General features: G+C 45.8%; 1 protein-coding gene across 2 annotated transcripts in view; it reads left to right on the top strand.

The window, feature by feature from the left end:
- The window catches only part of WDR59 (WD repeat domain 59), a 64,395-nt gene extending 50,587 nt beyond the window's left edge, over positions 1-13,808 (top strand). For both annotated transcript variants that reach the window (XM_040982368.1, XM_040982369.1), the window contains 7 exons: positions 674-755; positions 2,234-2,346; positions 3,650-3,800; positions 3,908-3,980; positions 5,067-5,193; positions 5,668-5,810; positions 13,376-13,808. In XM_040982368.1, the coding sequence (XP_040838302.1) occupies positions 674-755; positions 2,234-2,346; positions 3,650-3,800; positions 3,908-3,980; positions 5,067-5,193; positions 5,668-5,810; positions 13,376-13,611 (925 nt within the window). In that variant the 3' untranslated portion in view covers positions 13,612-13,808. The remainder of the gene's footprint in view (positions 1-673; positions 756-2,233; positions 2,347-3,649; positions 3,801-3,907; positions 3,981-5,066; positions 5,194-5,667; positions 5,811-13,375) is intronic.
- The last annotated feature ends 4,076 nt before the right edge of the window (positions 13,809-17,884 follow it).

Below are 17,884 nucleotides of genomic sequence, written 5' to 3' on the forward strand. Positions count from 1 at the left end.
GAACCAGCAAATGGAAGAGCTGTCTGTGCTTAGCCATAGGTAACTGTGCCTTTGAAATAAAATAAAATAAATCTGAAAAAAAATAACTATGAGAAATTTCACCTTTTCTAGCCTAGAACCAACAGCTGTGTTAGCATCAGTGCTGGTTAAACTTTTCTTTCATGTCAGGTAGAAGGGGAGCTTAAGGCCAATGCAAAAAAAAAAAAAAACCTTAGAGAGAAATTTATGTATTTATTTATTGATTGATTTGTTTATTTATTGAAAGGCAGAGCAGCAGAAGAAAGGAAGGAAGGTAAGGTGGAGGGCAGTAGTGGAGGCAGAGAGATTGATCTTCCATCTGCTGGATCACTCCCCAAATGGCCACAAATCCAGGGCCGGGCCAAGTTGAAGCCAGCAGCCAAGGACTCCATCTAGTTCTCCTGTTTGGGCCATCTCCTGCTACCTTCCCTGGTGCACTAGCAGGGAGCTGGGTTGGAAGTGGAGCAGCCAAGACTTGAACCTGTCTCTCCTATATGAGATGCTGTCATCACAAACAGCAGTTTAGCACACTTCGCCACAAAACTGGCAGCCAGGCAGGGGAGTGACAACCGCAGAGACAGTTTCTCATCTTTTTGTATAGAATATTTGATTTAGAAAATGAGACAACTTTTCTTTTCTTTTGAAAAATTTTCAGATTGAATGTGAATGACATTCAGGAAACATGTCAAAAGAATGCCACATCCGCTTTGCTTGTTGGAAGAAAGGATCTCGTGCAGGTATTGTGCATCCCTTCCGAGCGGCTCTTTCTTGAAGGGCAGTCTGTGCCCTGAGAGCTGGGGGGGCTTTTGCTTGGTAGGACCTGAGGGTAGCAGCTTTCCAGCTGCCCTGGATGGCCCTGGATGCCCAGGGAAGATCTGGGAGCATTGCCTGAGGCACTGGTTGATAGATTGTTTGGACTCTTTTCTGCCCCAGCTCCATGGTGATTCATACACCTAAATTTGGGTTTCTGTTCTCTGCCATTTTCACCCTCAAAAAAATTTTTAACTTTTTTTTTTTTAAAAAAGCTTCATTTCATTAACAGTTTACTAAAATGTTTCTTTATTTAGAGATGTTGAGGGTTTTTTAAAAAAGATATGTTTTTTTTTTCAATTGGAAAGTCAGATATACAGAGAGGAGGAGAGACAGAGAGGAAGATCTTCCCTCCGATGATTCACTTCCCAAGTGGCTGCAAAGGCTGAAGCTGCTCCAATGTGAAGCCATGAGCCCAGAACCTCTTCTGCGTCTTCCACTTGGGTTCAGGGTCCCAAAGCTTTGGGCCATCCTCTGCTGCTTTCCCAGGCCATGATTAGGGAGCTGGATGAGAAGTGGGGCCACTGGTATTGGAACCAGTGCCCATATGGGATCGCAGCATGTTCAAGGCAAGGACTTTAGCTGCTAGGCCACCATGCTGGGCCCGAGATGTGGAGTTTTAAAATATGATTTCATTGTACAAAAATTTAAATTTCCTTCATTTTATAGGAACACACAAATAAAAGCAAGCTCCTTTTATGTTTTTATTTTTGTCTTATTTTTAGATTTCTGTTATTTATATGGAAAGCAGAGTTACTGAGAGGAAATAAAGAGAAAGAAATCTTGCAGCCATTGGTTTGCACCAGCCAGGGCTAGCCAGGCCAGGCTGAGGCCAGAAGCAAGAACTTTATCTGAGTCTGCTATGTGGGTGCAGAGGCCAAAGAACTTGGGCCATCCTTTGCTGCTTTAAACAGCTGATAGAAGACTTCTTTCTCTCCTCGGTGTCTGGAACTTCGACTTTGAATTAAATAGATAAATATAAATATTTTTTAAAATACACAGACACACAAAATAGAGACCTTAAAGGAAATCTAGAATGCCATTTTCCTCTCCTGCCAACCCAGTTCTATAAAAAGCAGCCGAAAGTGTCACATGTGTTAGCAGTGAGATGACCTGCTGACAAGATCACAGTGTGTCATTTCTTTGCTGTTTGCATAATGAAAGTTTCAAGACTGGAGTTTCTCAGGCTTTGTAGTACACACACGTCCCCTGAGGCCTCATGAAAAGACAGACCTGCCTCCCTAGGCCTGAGCAGGGCCTGAACTGCCTCTCTGCAGGCCTGCAGCATCTGCCACCCTCCAGGCACCAGGGCCCCAGGCTGCTTGCATAGCTGCAGTGGGTAACCGTCATGATTTTTTGGGTTTTTGTATTCACTGGTTTGAGTGTTTCTCTTTCATTTATCCAGGTTTGGTCGCTGGCGATGGTAGCTACAGACCTTTGCCTAGGTCCGAAGTCTGACCCAGATTTGGAAACACCCTGGGCTCGACATCCATTTGGGCGACAGCTGCTTGAGTCCCTGTAGGTTTTCAAGGGTGAAAGTGATGTCCATTTTGGGTCACTAACCCCAAATACTGTGTGTGTTGTTGCCCAAGGGACAGGTACAAAGGCCTGGGACAGGAGAAGTAGACTCTTGCTTTTATTGATGAGATAGTTTCTGTGCAAAACCAGCTTTCCATAGCAGAAGGGATTTTGCGGTAGCTAAGGGTTTGAGACATCTGAGACTCAGGAGTTCGTTAGAGATCCCTGCTTGATTCATGAGTTACAGCAGTGTGAACCCTGGAGTTGGAACCCTTAGAATGCCTACATTTTCTTTTGGCTGCTGGGAAAAATGTCAGAGACTTGCACGTTGGCGTTTATATTTTCCAAAACTCGTGACCCCTTCACCCTCAATGGGCAGCTCATGAGAACGTTTGTGCAGAATTCTCAGTGCTGAAATACGGCAGAGGGGAATTCCAGTATACGGAATAACATGCCACCAAGTAACATGAAACCACTTGGTGTCCGTAACAGTGAGGCCCAGGGCCGGGCACAGAAACTGCTTCCTTCAGAAGAGAGGTCACTCGGCCTGCTTGCTGAGGGCAGACCTGGGAACTGTGTTGGTGCCGCCATTGCCTCCGGACTGAGCTCTTTCCACCTCCTCCAGTAAGACAGGGAGAGTGAGGCTCCTACAAGATTTGCTGCAGATTGACCAGTGTCAGTGCTCACAACAACAGAGGCTTTTCTCGTCCCTGCTCTCATGTTCTAGCTTGGTTGTCCTCACAGGACAAAGGGAGCATGAGGACCTAAAAGGTGAAAGTGCTCCTAGCCATTTTATTTACTAGTTCATTTTCATAATTCCCTCCTCTGGAGTGTCCTCACTGCGGTATGGTGTGAGTATGCTTTCAGCTCTTCATGTCACTTTAGGTTCCCTGAGTGCTGTGTCTAGGGAACCCCCTGAAAAGCATGGTGGCTCTTTCTTGGAGTGAGGGAGACCGAGGGAGCAAATATGGCCTTGCCCAGAGGCTAGTAAGTGTGCTCAGTTCTGGGAGAAGCTGCGCTCAAGTCTGAACCCAGGCCTGGATGCCAACTTGCAGTGCTCAGGTTTCATGCTATCCAAGTGATTTCTAGTACTATGATGCCTTTTATTCCAAAGCAAATTTAGCTAGACTCCAAATAGGTCATACCATTGGATCTGTAGGCACCCCAGTTCCTGGCAAAGGTTTCCGAGGCAGAATTAGCCATCCTACCAGCCTCAAAGGCAGTAAACTCCCTGCCCTGCTGGTGCCAGTTATCCCCACCTTGCCTTCTGATGGGTTGTCTTCCCCCTTCTCCTTTGCTGCAGGTTGGCTCATTATTGCCGGCTCCGGGATGTGCAGACCTTGGCCATGCTCTGCAGTGTGTTTGAAGCTCAGTCTCGGCCTCAGGGAATACCAACCCCCTTCGGGCCTTTTCCCAGCCGGTCTTCCACTCTCATGGTGTCCCACAGTCGCTATGTAAGCTCGGAGCATTGCAGTGTGTGTCTGAATTTTGCCTTCATGTGAGCTCCGCTGTGGACTGGGTTTCTGATGCCAGTGATCTGTGTCCCTCTTCCCTTCGGCAGCCCAGCTTCACCTCCTCTGGCTCCTGCTCCAGTATGTCAGACCCAGGGCTCAGCACCGGGGGCTGGAACATAGGTTGGTATGCAAGCGGCACAGGACGCTGTAAGTTCTGTGCAGCGGATTCCTGATGACCTGCATGGGTGCATGTTCTCCATATTTTTCCTTGATTCTCATTTCTCCTTCAATATAACAGGCTAGGGAGAGAGCCCAGCTTGTGGGCTAGACAGGCCACTGCCTGGTTGATCACTCTGTCTTGCTGGGTTCCTTTACATCTCATATCTTTGAAAAGCTGATGGTGGGGCTCCCCTTTGTTCACCCCTAAACCTAACCCTTATCCTTTCTCCTTCGCACATCTTTGCCTATGATCACCTACCACTTCCTGTCTCCATCCCTCTCCAGGACCACTCAAGGGTAGAAAAGTAAAACTGGGCCTGGTTCCAGCTGGCCATAACGTTTGCTTCATGAATAGGAATATTTGTTGTTTCCTGGATTGTAAAATCTTCTTTTTCAAAATGATCTTAATCTTACTGACTATAACACTAGTTATATTGCAAACGAAAATCTGTGGACAAGAAGCACTGTGAGGGAAAATAGTGATCTTTGATTTCTCACCCAGGGATAATAACTTAACCTTCCAGAACATTTTCCTCTGATCTGCATATGGCCGTGCCCTTTGCATACATGTGATATTTGTGTTCCATTTCTAATTTTTTCACAAGCATTTAAACAAAATCTTTGTAAACAGTAACTATGTAATATCCTGTTACATCACTAGATGACAAAGTCCTTAGTTATCATGCTGTGGGCTTAATTGCCAGGTTCTCTTAATAATGAAATACCTGGACAAAAACGCAAGGCTAAGAGAGTGGTGTTTAGTTGAGTTCCTCAGAATGCACAGCTCAGCTTGTTTCCCCCCAGAGATTCAGTCGTGCACATGTGTACACACACATACACACACACACACCCATGCTGGGAGGGCTTGCAGACCCTGCCCTCAGCCTCTCTGATTGCTGAGCATGCACACACACACACACACACACACACACACACTCTCTCTCTCTCTCTCTCTCTCTTTCTCTCTCTTTCTGCAATGCTGGGATGGCTTTCAGACCCTGCCCTAGGCCTCTCTGATTGCCGTCCTCCCTCTGCTTGGTTCTCCAGCTGGCAAGGAGGCAGAGCACATCTCTTCACCTTGGGGGGAGTCCTCACCTGAGGAGATGCGCTTTGGGAGCCTGACCTGCAGTGACCCTCGGGAGCGGGAGCGTGACCAGCATGATAAAAATAAAAGGTAACTGTTTTCCTAGGCTGCAGCACCTTTCCAAAACTCTAGATTCTCTCAAACTGAGACTCCTACTTTGACAAAGGTCTGTTAGAGGGGGCATTGTGGCACAGCAAGTTGAGCCACCGCTTAGAATGCCAGCATCCCATATTGGAGTGTGAGTTTGAATCCTGGCTTCTCTACTTCCATCCAGCTTCCTGCTGAATGTGCCTGGGAAGCAGTGGGTCATGGTCCAGGACCTGAGTTCTTTCCACCCAGGTGGGAAATAGCTGGCATTCCCAGGCCCTTGGTTTTAGCCTGGCCCAGCTGTGGCCATTATGGAATGAACCAGTAGGTGGAAGATTCCCTCTGTCTCAGTGGCTCTGCCTATCAAATAGACTTATTCATTAATGTTTAAATTTTAAGGAGACCTGTTAAGTGCTTTTGGATCCAGCTTGTTTTCCTTAAAGGAACCAAAAAGAAATTTTTTTTAATTTCCTGTAGACTTTTGGACCCTGCCAATACCCAGCAGTTTGATGACTTTAAGAAATGCTATGGGGAAATCCTGTATCGTTGGGGTCTGAGAGAGAAGCGAGCAGAAGTGCTGAAGTTTGTTTCCTGTCCCCCTGATCCACACAAAGGGATTGGTGAGTATGAATTTCTTTTTCTGCCACTATCTGGAAAGTTCTTTACTATGCTCATAACTTCAGTTTTAAAGTGAAGTTTTAGCTTCTGATTGGTAGTCAGAAGTTTCTGAGAGATATTTTTGATCCATTCCCAAGGTTCTGAAAACTTGCATTTCATAAGATTAAATTTCACTTGTGAAAGAAGTGGTTTTATAGACAGTTCTGAGCTATTGATTTGCAGTAGGAACACTAATTTATTCAACTAATACATATCGACCTCCTCTTAGGTGACAAGTTCTTGCATCCCTTCCTTTGGTGTGCCTCATAGCTGAATGGGAAAGAGAAACCAAATAGTATTCTTGAGCAAGCACAGTGCTGCGCAGCATGAACAGAAAGCATTTGGACAGATAGGAGATGGGTGTTAAGGGAGGCACTCTTGGGCCTGGCAGCGTAGCCTAGTGGCTGAAATCCTTGCCTTAAACAGAGGTACATTTTGGCTGCTAAGTGAGGGATTTGAAGGGAACAGAGAAGAAGGATGACCTTTAAGGAAACTCGCAATAGTTCGATCTGCTGTCTTGTCTAAGTGTGGGATTGCTAGAGATAGAGAGAGATGGATTAGAGTCTGTTTTAGAAGTAGGTGTGTGCTGTAATGATTAAGAAGCAAGTACAGAGCCCAGCGCGGTGGCCTTGCGGCTAAAGTCCTTGCCTTGAACATGCCGGGATTCCATATGGGCGCCGGTTCTAATCCTGGCAGCTCCACTTTCCATCCAACTCCCAGCTTGTGGCCTGGGAAGGCAATTGAGGATGGCCCAAAGCCTTGGGTTCCTGCACCCATTTGGGAGACCTGGAGGAAGTTCCTGGATCCCGGCTTTGGATCGGCATAGCATCGGCCGTTGCACTCACTTGGGGAGTGAATCATTGGACGAAAGATCTTCCTCTCTGTCTCTCTTCCTCTCTATATATCTCACTTTGCATTAAGAATAAATAAATCTTTAAACAAAAAAAAAAAAAAGAAGAAGAAGAAGAAGAGGATGACGAAGAAGCCTAGTCCATCCCCTGCATCCCCTATTGGAGTAGCTGTTTGCTCCCTGGTGGAGCTGCCAAGCCTGGGTTCCTGCTAATTGCATTTTGGGGGAGGCATGATGATGGCTCAAATGGTCCAGTTCCTGCTACCCGTGAGGGAGGCCTGGATTGAGTGCCTGGCTTAGTTTCTGTCTCCCAGCAGTGTGGGCATTTGGAGAGTGAAATGGCAGGTGGGAACTCTGTCTCTCAAGTAAGTAAATGATGATCCTCTCCAAGAGGTTCAGGAAGCAGTGGTATCTGATAGCTCTAGAACGTGATGGAACATAAACGTAGGAATCTTGTTTGGTGGTTCTTTTGGGAATTCCAAACTGCCACTCCTACTTCTCAGATCTGGACATGCCAACTCTCCTCTGCCCCAAATGAAGATTGGATTTTTTTCAGAAAAAGGAAATGCATTTCTCATCAAGTCCCTAACATAATAAATGAGGAAGAGCAGGGTTACAGAACTTCTGCGGGTGGGGGAAAAAAAGAAAAAGATCACCTAGGAAAAGTGAGGCATGTGAATGAATGGCCTAAGGTCTCAGAGGATCAATCTCTGAGTTCCAGGATAGAACCTCAAGGAAGTGGCTTCCGACCTAGACTCACCTGTGTAAGTCAGCGATCAATCGAGTGTGAAGATAAGCATCAGCCTGTCCAGGGTGAAGGAGTAGACTCCCTGAGCGAAACACAGGCGTGGGGACACCAGGGAAGGTGCTCACAGTGTTCACAGCCAGTCTGTCCAGACTGGAGCCCTGCCTCCAGCAAAAGAATGTAGAAAACAAATCTAGGGTACTTCCGTGTCCAGTATACTTACAGACAACTTGGAAGTTCAAGGGAGAATGTGGAGGTGAGTTGCTAATAAAGTGCACAGCAAACTAAAAAAGCAAAAAAATCAAGGATATTGCTCTGGGAAAGGCAAAATATGCACTAAAGGAAGTGCCATGGTATATGGCGTGGCTTGCATAAGGCTGGCTGACTTAGCTAAGTAATGTGAAGTGGGAATACTGAGCAGCACTGCATGGGGAAGATGAGCAGCAGGTGGAACACGCATGCAGTTGGGAGTGAAAACTTTTCCCTGTGGGAAGTCAGTGGCTAATGCATAAACATGAAAATTAGAAAATCACTTTATAAATGTGTTTGGAGACAGGAAGGTAAAAGTTAGATGGCAAATGAGCTGAAAGGATTTTCTCTAAGGAGTAATGGGATGTGGTTGGCAGGGAATGGTTTTGCAATAAGGTGCATAGAGCTGTTTGGGTCAGGTTGTGTTTTGTTGTTTGAAAAAAACTAGAGAATGTATAACTTTAGGTGGTGAATAACAAGGATGATTTTAATGTTGATTATTTTGGTACATACATTTGGAGAACTGTAAAGACACTGTATTTTTTTTTTCAGAGTATTTCAATTCAGGAAAGGGTAATAGGAAGAGATTAATGATAGCCTTTAAAATTAATTTTCAGGGAGCATTCATTTAGCCTAGTGCTGAGGTTGCCTGTGTCCCACATCAGCACCTGGGTTCAGTGCCTGCTTCAAAGCCCTAACTCCGGCTTCCTGCCAATCTGGGCAGCAGCGGTGATGGCTCAAGCAATTGGGTCCCTGAAACCCAGAGGGTGAGAGGCCTAGACTGAGTTCTCCGCTCCCGGCTTTAGCCCTGGCCCAGCCTTGAACATGGTGTGTGTGTGTATGTCTGATTTTCAAATTAAAAAAAAAATTTTTTTTAGTTATTTTATGGAAAAAAATGACTCAGACATATGGAACTAATGTGTCGATGCTTCAGTCAGCTGAATCATCGCCAACATTTATTATGGATCAGGTGGGTCATATGCAGAAGTAGGAAGGGGTGGCTTGGTTGGGTAGATGAGAAGTCTATAATACAATCCAGTTCTGAGACATACGCTTAGGAAGACTTAAATGATAATCAGAATGAATTTGTCCTAACATATCAATTACTAGAATTAATATTTGAGTATTTTTACACAGATCAATGTGTAATTATTTCTTATAGACTTGGTTCTTAAGTGTTCCTGATAAGTTATGATCTTGCATTTAGATTTTGATTTTCTGTTTTTTATTTCTGCTTAGCAAAATGGAATAAGATTACCATTTAAAGAGTGTTTTGATTTATTTAAATATCATTGAGGGATAGAGATGGAACAAGGAGGGAGAAAAGGATTGTTCTCAGATGTCTGCTAGCCGAGGTTCTGTTTTTGTTGTTGTTTGTTTGTTTTGTCAGTCTTACTTAGCCCTTGCTGAGTAATTCCTGTGCACTTACCATGGGTTCTCCAGCCATCTACATGTATTTTCATGAAAATCATTTCTGTTTCTGGGCCGTAGGTCTGGGGATCCTGGGTCCATTCCTGTCCAACACATGTGTAGGGACATTGTCAGCATGCAGGTCTCTCTGCACTGGGTCAGTAGGGAAGAGGGCTTTCAGTGGTTTCTAAAGAGCCCTGATTTTGATGTTTCTTCTGTGTGTTTCTATTTCTGTCTTTAAACAAATGTAAGACAAAAGCAGAAACTGGAAGTTAGCAATGGAGCTAAATGACCCTGGTAAATGTACGGTTAGCAGTACCACCAAGGAGAAGACTCCTCTAGTTGGCCACATCATCAGGTAACAGGGCCTGGACAGTGGTTTCCCTCAGATGAAAAGATTTTAGATCAAGGGAATTCTCGGACCAGCAGGGAGCTATAAATTCACGTGATAAAATGCTTGATACTACCAAATGAAACAGATTTAAAAAGCTGACTTGTCAGGTCTGCCACTCTTCATAAATAGCCTTGGTATCTTGGTATCTTCTTGGTTGGTCTTTTTTCTTTTTTTTTAAGATTTTATTTATTTTTATTGGAAAGCCAGACATACAGAGAAGAGGAGAGAGAAAGAGGAAGATCTTCCATCCAATGGTTCACTCCCCAAGCAGCTGTAATGGCCAGAGCTGAGCTGATCTGAAGCCAGGAACCAGGAGCCCCTTCCAGGTCTCCCACATTTAGGTGTAGGGTCCCAAGCTATTCTCGACTGCTTTTCCAGGCCACAAGCACGGAGCTGGATGGGAAGTGGGGCCTCCAGGATTAGAACCAGCACCCATATGGGTTCCTTACATGTTTAAGGCGAGAACTTTAGCTGCTAGGCTACCACGCTGGGCCCCCCCTATTGGTCTTGAAAGACAGTTGTTGAAAACATTATGGTTTAGTAACTCCTTATTGTATACAGTCACCTAGGAAAATGGAATATTTTTTTTCTCATATTGTGAGTTAACTTTATTTAATTAATATTAAATTTATCTATTGATTAATTTGAAAGGCTGAGAGACAGATAGCTAGAGAGGGAGGGAGCGAGAGAGCTAGAGATCTGTCACTCACTGGATTGGTCTCCAGATGCCCACAGCAGTCAGGGCTGGGCCTGGCTGGAGCTGGGAGCTGGGAACTCAGTTCAGGTCTCACATGAGTGACAGGAGCCTAGTTACCCGAGCTGTTACCTGCCACCTTACACAGTCTGCACTGACAAGAAGCTGGAATGACACACCAGAGTTGGGACTCAAAGCTAGGCCTCCAGTGTGGGGTGCAGCCACCCCGTAGAGTAGGCTTAGTAAGTATAAGGGCCTCACAATAACGTTGCACTGATTTAGAAGCATGAGGAGTATCAAACATTTCCAGTTCATTCTGATATCCCTTTTGCTATGCATGTACAGAGGGGGGATCAAATCTGCAGTGTTGCTCAGCAGCCATCTGGCAAGTTCTGGAGGTGGTGCCCATTCAGGAGACACCTTGACACCCTGGTTAACATGCCCCATGTTCTTTGCACCCCTTCAAACAGCATGCAGAGGCCCCGTACTGCCTGCTCCGCATGCTTCAACCACAACTTGCCTTGTGGATACTGCAAAGAGGCAAGGGAGAATGGTTTAGTGTTTTTGCATTTTTTGTCTTTGTGGATTTAGATTCACTTAGAGATTGTCCAGATTCCTCCTAAATTATTCATTTATTAGCTAAGTGAAATATTAGTCCAAATTCTTAAAGTTAATAAGGATCTTGAAAATTATGTTTGCTCTGACTCACTGTAGAGAAACAATTATTTGTGACATTCTGAGTTTTTTTTAGAGAGATGAAACTTTAATAATCTTACTTAGATAAATGAAGTTTACATTTACAGTTATCTCAAGTGCCAAAGGACAAACCATTCAAAAAGACATATTATTATAATTCAGTTTACTTGCACATGCAATTTTTGTGTTCTAGTAATTGTAAATGTTGAATAGAAGTAATATCTGACCAATAAAGCCAGTAATAGGAATTTAAGGTTTTTCATGAGAATGTGAGGCAGAGTCTTATGTAATATAAAAAGTCAGGCTTACGTGGAGAAGACCTGACTCTTTTTAAACCAAAATTATCGAACTGGTCTGATCAAACTCAGGATATCCCTTAACTAGGACCTCTGTAAACATTTGTGTTAGTTACTGTGTATTCAAATAGATTTTGTTGATGTATTTTTATGACGTGGCTGTAATACAGCAGAGGGGTCAGGTGTGATAGAAGAGAGGTGCCTGCCTCTGTCAGGAACGACAAGGAAGGCCCGACTTGGGAAGGTGAAGGTGTTATGCAGAGGGAAGTGAACTTGGCAGAAGCTCAAGGGAGCCATCTGAGGTTGGAAGAAGCACACTGGCCTAAGAGACCTGACAGTGTCTGAAGTGAGAGGCATGTCTTTTTTCTTTTCTTTTCTCTTTTCTTTCTTCCTTCCTTGCTTGCTTGCTTTGTATTTTTTTAAAGGACTTATTTACATTTGAAAAAGTGACAGGTCAGAGAAAGAGGGAGAGGGAAGGAGGGAAAGAGAAGGAGAAAGGAAGGAGAGCAGGAGAGAGATCTTCCATCTGCTAATTCACTCCCCAAATAGCTGTAACAGTCCAGTCTGGGTAAGGCTGGAGTCAGGAATCAGGAACTCCATCCTGGTCTCCCATGCGGGTGGCCAGGGTCCACATACTTAGCTCATCTTCCTCTGCTCCCTCAGCCATATTAGCAGAGAGCTGGGGTTGAAAGCAGTACAGCCAGAACTCAAACTGGCATCTGATACAGGGTGCTAATATTGCAAGTGGTAATTTAACCTGCTGTACCATAATGCTGGCCCCTTGAGTTATTTATTTTCATTTTCGTTGAAAGTCAGAGAGACAAAGACACACAGGGACAGAGAGCCATCTTCCATCCACTGGTTCACTTCTCAAATGACCACAGTAGCCAGGACTGAAGCCAGGAGCCCAGAATTCAGTCTGGGTCTCTTTTGTGCATGGCAGGCCCCAGCTGCTTGAGCCCTCTTTCACTGTGCATTAGTGGGAAGTTGGAATTGGAAATGGAGCTGAGACTCAAACCAGACACTGTGGTATGGTACATGGACAACCCACATAGCACCATCCTCCAGGATTCTTTAGCTTCTTGGGGACAGGCATGCGTGCACAGGTGATGAGGTTTGTCAAGGTTGAGGTTTTTTCAGATGCTGTAGTTGAAGGAAAAGAAGGATAAAGAAGTTGGAGTTGTCTGCAGAAAACTAGTAGAGTTTAGTGTGTGGGATTCAGGTTGACCAAAGGGCTAATTGCATCCAGAAAGAGGCAGACAGAGAAAAGTGGATTGCAGACCAGAGGGAAAAGACTGAGAGACCAGGTGAGCCAAGGGCTGGTAGGGTGGATTTGTTAGACACGAAGGACTGTACTAAGTATTGGGCCAGGGTGTATTTCACCCTGTGAAGCAGGTGGTTCTGCAGAATGTCAGTGGATGGCTGCTGAGAGAGTGGAAAAGGCTGGTGCTGACCACTGGACTCAGCCTCTGAGCAAGGTGACAGTCGGGAGCAAGAAGGGCTGGGGCCTTGTGTGCACCTTTGCTCTGACTGTCATGGGACTTAAGGAAGAAATGACCATTCACCCAAGTCAGCAGAGACAGTCAGCATTTAGTTAGGGTCTGGTGGGGAGGGGAGCATCCCAGCAAGAGAGGTAGAGCATGTGGGGAGGTCTACCCTGGGGACAGAGAGGAAGGATGCACTGAGCAGCAGGGATGAGAGGGGAGCCAGGGCAAGCAGGGCCCCTGGTCCCTTTATTCTACATGTTAGTAACATGCCAACTGGGTCTTGGGAGGGTGGGATGAACCTTGCAGCCTCTCCCACAAGGCGTGCCACAGTGGTGTCCTGATGGGGCAGTCTTCCTGAACAATCACTTAGCACACAGACCGGAAGGAGGCCCGGCCATAGCAGTCTGCTCTCTCCTGAGAGGCTTCATGAGTTGTGCAAAGTATCTGATGAGCACCTTCTTTGTGTTGGGCCCCTGCCAGCCATGAGTGCAGGAAGAGATACCAGATGACTGCTGTCAGTGCTAGTCATGCCCTCTGCCCGTGCCCTGCCACTGCGGTGACACTAGCTGCCCTTTCTAACACTTACCTACATAACAGAAGAAATTCTGCTTGTGAAGATGAAAACCAAAGCCATGCCGGTGCCCAGTTTCCTCTATTCAGAGCAAAACTCACCATTCCTCTGTTTCCCCCACCCTGCCTGATTCCAGAGTTCGGCGTGTACTGCAGCCACTGCCGGAGTGAGGTCCGAGGCACGCAGTGCGCCATCTGCAAGGGCTTCACCTTCCAGTGTGCCGTCTGCCACGTGGCTGTGCGCGGATCATCCAATTTCTGCCTGACCTGTGGGCACGGTGGCCACACCAGCCACATGATGGAGTGGTTTCGGACTCAGGAGGTGTGTCCCACTGGGTGCGGGTGCCACTGCTTACTGGAAAGCACTTTCTGAACTTGCAGATGCCGGCAGTTGTCAGGACCCCCCCAGTGCCGGCCACCAGCGTTCAGCCAGGAGGTATTGGGCAGGCACTGCAGAACCAGGAGCTCCTGGCCTTTGCAGAGTGTCCCTGTGCCTGCTGCTCGGGAGCCTTTGCCTGCTCTGACTGTGCCAGCATGGATGTCTCTTAGGAGGAGGGGACACGAACTCAGAGCCATGTTCCATGTGTTGCCAGCAACAGCTCCAGAGCTGGAAGTTGTCATGGAGGAAAGCACCTGTCCCCAGAGCCAGCGTGAGCTGTCAGGGTGTTGGCCTTCACCCTCTGAGGAGTGTTCTCCTGATGTGAGCAAAGAGACCAGAGGCTGACGTAGAAGGCTGTCCCCTGAGTCAAAGAATGTGACGGTCAGGGTCACTGACCAGCAGGCCTGAGATGTTTGCAGCTCTGGAAGTTGGAACAGCAAATGGTCTCATGGAGAGTAGTCTTCCGGAAAGCCATGCTTATGTTGGTAAATATGTGAAGTACTTATGGAGTCCTAAGATACATTTTTTGTTACTTCTCTAGCTGCTGTTCCTTGTCTAATAAAATTCCAGTCATTTGAAAAACTCTGTCTCCACAGAGAAAGTTAAAGGTTTTAGTGAATCATTTTTTACTCCAATTCTAATTGAGCTCATTTTGGATGGATAGGATGAAAGTCACTGCTCTGACTTTTAAAGGAAATGCTGATGTGTTTATGTCATCCTACAGGAGAAAATAGAGTTTGACACTCAAGGTTGTTCCCAGCCCCAAGAGTATCATAATTACTTCCTCTAGGAAAGACAAGGCGAGACTGCATCGCAGCGTTGAAGCATGAGTGTCCCCTGTCACGGTGCCGTTGGCCAGGGTTCTGATGAGCACCTCTCTTCATTTAAGTCCCTCGGAAACTTTGCCCATGTTTTCCTGTAGTCTGAGTGGATTACAACTCCTACATACACCAGTTCTTCAGTGTAATTTTCAATTCTGCATGTTTATAATATGCTGGGAAAAATCTTTTAAAAATGTATTTCTGTTGAAATCACTATTTTTTAAGTGTTTATATTAATTTCCACATTAATCAGTGTAAGGATTGTACCATAACATAAGAGTATTGTGCATCACCAGCTTCAAAGTGCAGGAATTCCAGACCCGTGGCTTCAGCCTGGTCTAGCCCTGACCGCTGTGATCACTTAGGGAGTGAACCAGCACGTGAAGGAGCTCTCCCTCTCCCTCTCTGTAACTCTGCCTTTCAAATAAATAGTAAATAAATCTTTTTTTTAAAAAGCTGCTTTGTAAATGGCATCATATTGTATGTAAGTTTTTTCATTTGACTTTTCACTCATGTAGTTCCCACAAAAGCCACCCAAATTGTTGTGTATGTCATGATGTGCTTCCTCTTTGCTGCTAAGTAGTACATTCTGTGGTGTGACCGTACCAGAGTGTTTGTTTTCCTGTCGACAGATGTTACCGTCGTAGCTAGTTTTCAAAATTCATCTTTGAAAATTCTCTGTTAATTTTTTTCTTCAAAAGCATTTTTTTAAGATTTATTTATTTGGGATGCAGAGTTATAAGTAGCAGGAGGGGAAAAAGAGAGAGATCTTCCATCTGTTGGTTGACTCCCCAGATGATTATAACAGCCAGAGCTGGGCCATTCCAAAGCCAGGAGCCAGGAACTGCCTCCGGGTCTCTCACATGGGTGCAGGAGCCCAAATACTTGGACCATTCTTTGCTGCTTTCCCAGGCACATTAGGAGGGAGCTGGATCAGAAGTACAACGGCTGGGTCTTGAGCCAGCACCCATATGGGATGCTGGTGCTGCAGGTGGCAGCTTTATTCACTATGACACTGTGCCAGCGACACCAAAAAAAAAATTGTTAACTACAATCAAAAGAATAATACATAGAAATAAAATTAATGCTGTTGTTCTTCTCTCCCAGCAACCAACATGAGCAGCCCTGTGCTTATCCTCACATACTTTTTATCTAAATGCACAAGTATCGAAGGGCATTTCTGTGTTTAGTGTTGTTCTGTTATACACTTCGCCCTGCAATTATGTCCCTCATAGTTGGATGGGTAAAGAGTGACTTGCCATTTGTAGCAGCACCTCCTTAACACACATCGCAGACAAGGATCATGATATTCTGGCCTTCAGGAGAGACAAGGTGCAGTAGACGGTCTCCCTGCGCCTGCCTGCTTCTTGCAACCCTAGACCTCAGAAGTAATGCCAAAGAACTCTATGAGAGGTGGGAAAGGAAAGGTGAGCTGAGACTCCAGGCTCAGAGGAAGGAAATCTTACACCTGTCCCGCACTCCCTGCCAGAGAACCAGGCAGTTCCCAACTTCCAAGCCAGCAGTGGAAGGCACCCTCTGCCCCCTTGTGAATCTCTCAACTCCAGTGAGACCAGCAGTACCAGCAATGGGGCACACACTCCTTCCCCCTTCTCCTGAGGTCCCTCCTCCACAAGCCTAGCACAGGAAGTGCCTTTGTCCCCAGGGGCCTGGAGGCACGAATGGCACCAGCCTGGGCTATGTTTGGCCCCTCAGACAGCACCAGCAGGCACCACTGGGAGCCCCTAAGAGCATACCAGACAAGTTAAACCACAGAGTAACACCACTGGAAGGGGTAGGACTGATACAGTCACAACACTGCACATCAAGAGGAGATTCTAAGGAATATTTCAGCAGCTCACAGAAAAGCAGAAACAGAGGAAACAGACAAACACTTAAACAGTAGATGTGTGATAACCCCTAGCTGGGATTAACCCAGCTGTCCTCCAGGAGGTGAATGATAAAACTGCAGTGCATCATCCTATGGGATGTTAGTTGTCAAGAAAGCAGAACAGACCGCTGGTACACCAGATGGCTAAAGGGCACAGGACTGAGTACAAAAAATAAATCCCATAGTGCTAACATTTTGTACAGTTCTTTGTTAAAGTTCTCTTTTCATTTTTTTAAGTATTTTTTTTTAAAGTTATAAACACACACACAGATCTTTCTTTTATCCATTGGTTTGCTCCTCAAGTGGCCATAAATGGCTGGAACTGAGCTGATCCAAAGCCAGGAGCTTCTTTAAGGTCTCTCACACATTGAAGCATGGGCGTAAGGAGTTGTGTCATTCTCTGTTGCTTTCCCAGGCCACAGGCAGGGAGCTGGATGGGAAGTAGAGCAGTCAGGACTCAAAATGATGTCCATATGGAATGTCACCATCAAAAAAAGTGGAAGCTTAGCATAGTGTGCAATGATGCCAGCACCAATTAATTGCCTTTTTACTTGAAAGGCAGAAAGAGGGGTCTATCACACAGGAAGTAGGTCAGGCCCAAGTCAGGGGCCAGGAATTCCTTCCAGGTCTCCCTCGTGGATGGCAGGGACCCAAGTCCTTGAACTGTTCCCTGATACCTCTGAGGGTGCACGTCATCAGGAGGCTGAATCAGAAGTGGACTCAGAACTTGAACCAGACACTCTAGTATGGGCTGTAGGAGTCCCAGGTGGCATCTTAACCATTATGCCTGTCTGGCAAAACTAGGGCTGGAGGAACAGGCTGGTGGTTGTCAGGGACAGGGAGGGCAGGAGACAGGGAGAAATGGACATAAAAAGTTCCCTGTGGAGGGCCTGGTGTGATGGCTCAATTGGTTAATCTTTCCCTTACAAGTACTGGGATCTCATATAGGTGCGGATTCATGTCCTGGCTATTCTATTTCCCATCCGGCTCTCTGTTTATGACCTGAGTCAGTAGTGGAGGTGGTCCAAAGCCTTGGGACCAATCCTGCAACCACATGGGAGACCTAGAAGAAGCTCCTGGCTCCTAGCTTCAAATCGGCTCAGCCCAGCTAGCTGTTGCAGCTATTTGGGGAATGAACCAGCAGATGGAAGATCTTTCATTGCTTCTCTGTAAATCTGTCCTTCCAATAAGAAAAAAAAAAAATTTTAAAAAAAGAAGCCTGTGGAATGTAAGTTTCAGACGTTGATGGAGGTGAATACATCCCTACATTGCACTATCATTCACGGAGCTGAGTGCCTGCTCGTGAGTGTACATCAAACGGGGAATCTGAGCAGGTGAGTGCATCGAGTGAGGGTCAGCCTCCTGCAGAGATCTGACACTAGAATTGTGCAGAACATTTCTGTGGGAGAGAACTGTACAGAGGATGCCCTGCAGGTCTCAGTAACTGATCACAACTTTTTTTTTTTTTAATAAAAAGTGTAATTACTTAATGGAGCCGGTTGTTGCTGTTTCCCACAGTTAATGCTGAAAAACAGTTTCAAACTTTTGAGCACCACCT

Source organism: Ochotona curzoniae, unplaced genomic scaffold, assembly GCF_017591425.1.
Source record: "Ochotona curzoniae isolate NIBS_2020 unplaced genomic scaffold, NIBS_Ocur_1.0 contig_3622, whole genome shotgun sequence".
Taxonomy (NCBI): domain Eukaryota; kingdom Metazoa; phylum Chordata; class Mammalia; order Lagomorpha; family Ochotonidae; genus Ochotona; species Ochotona curzoniae.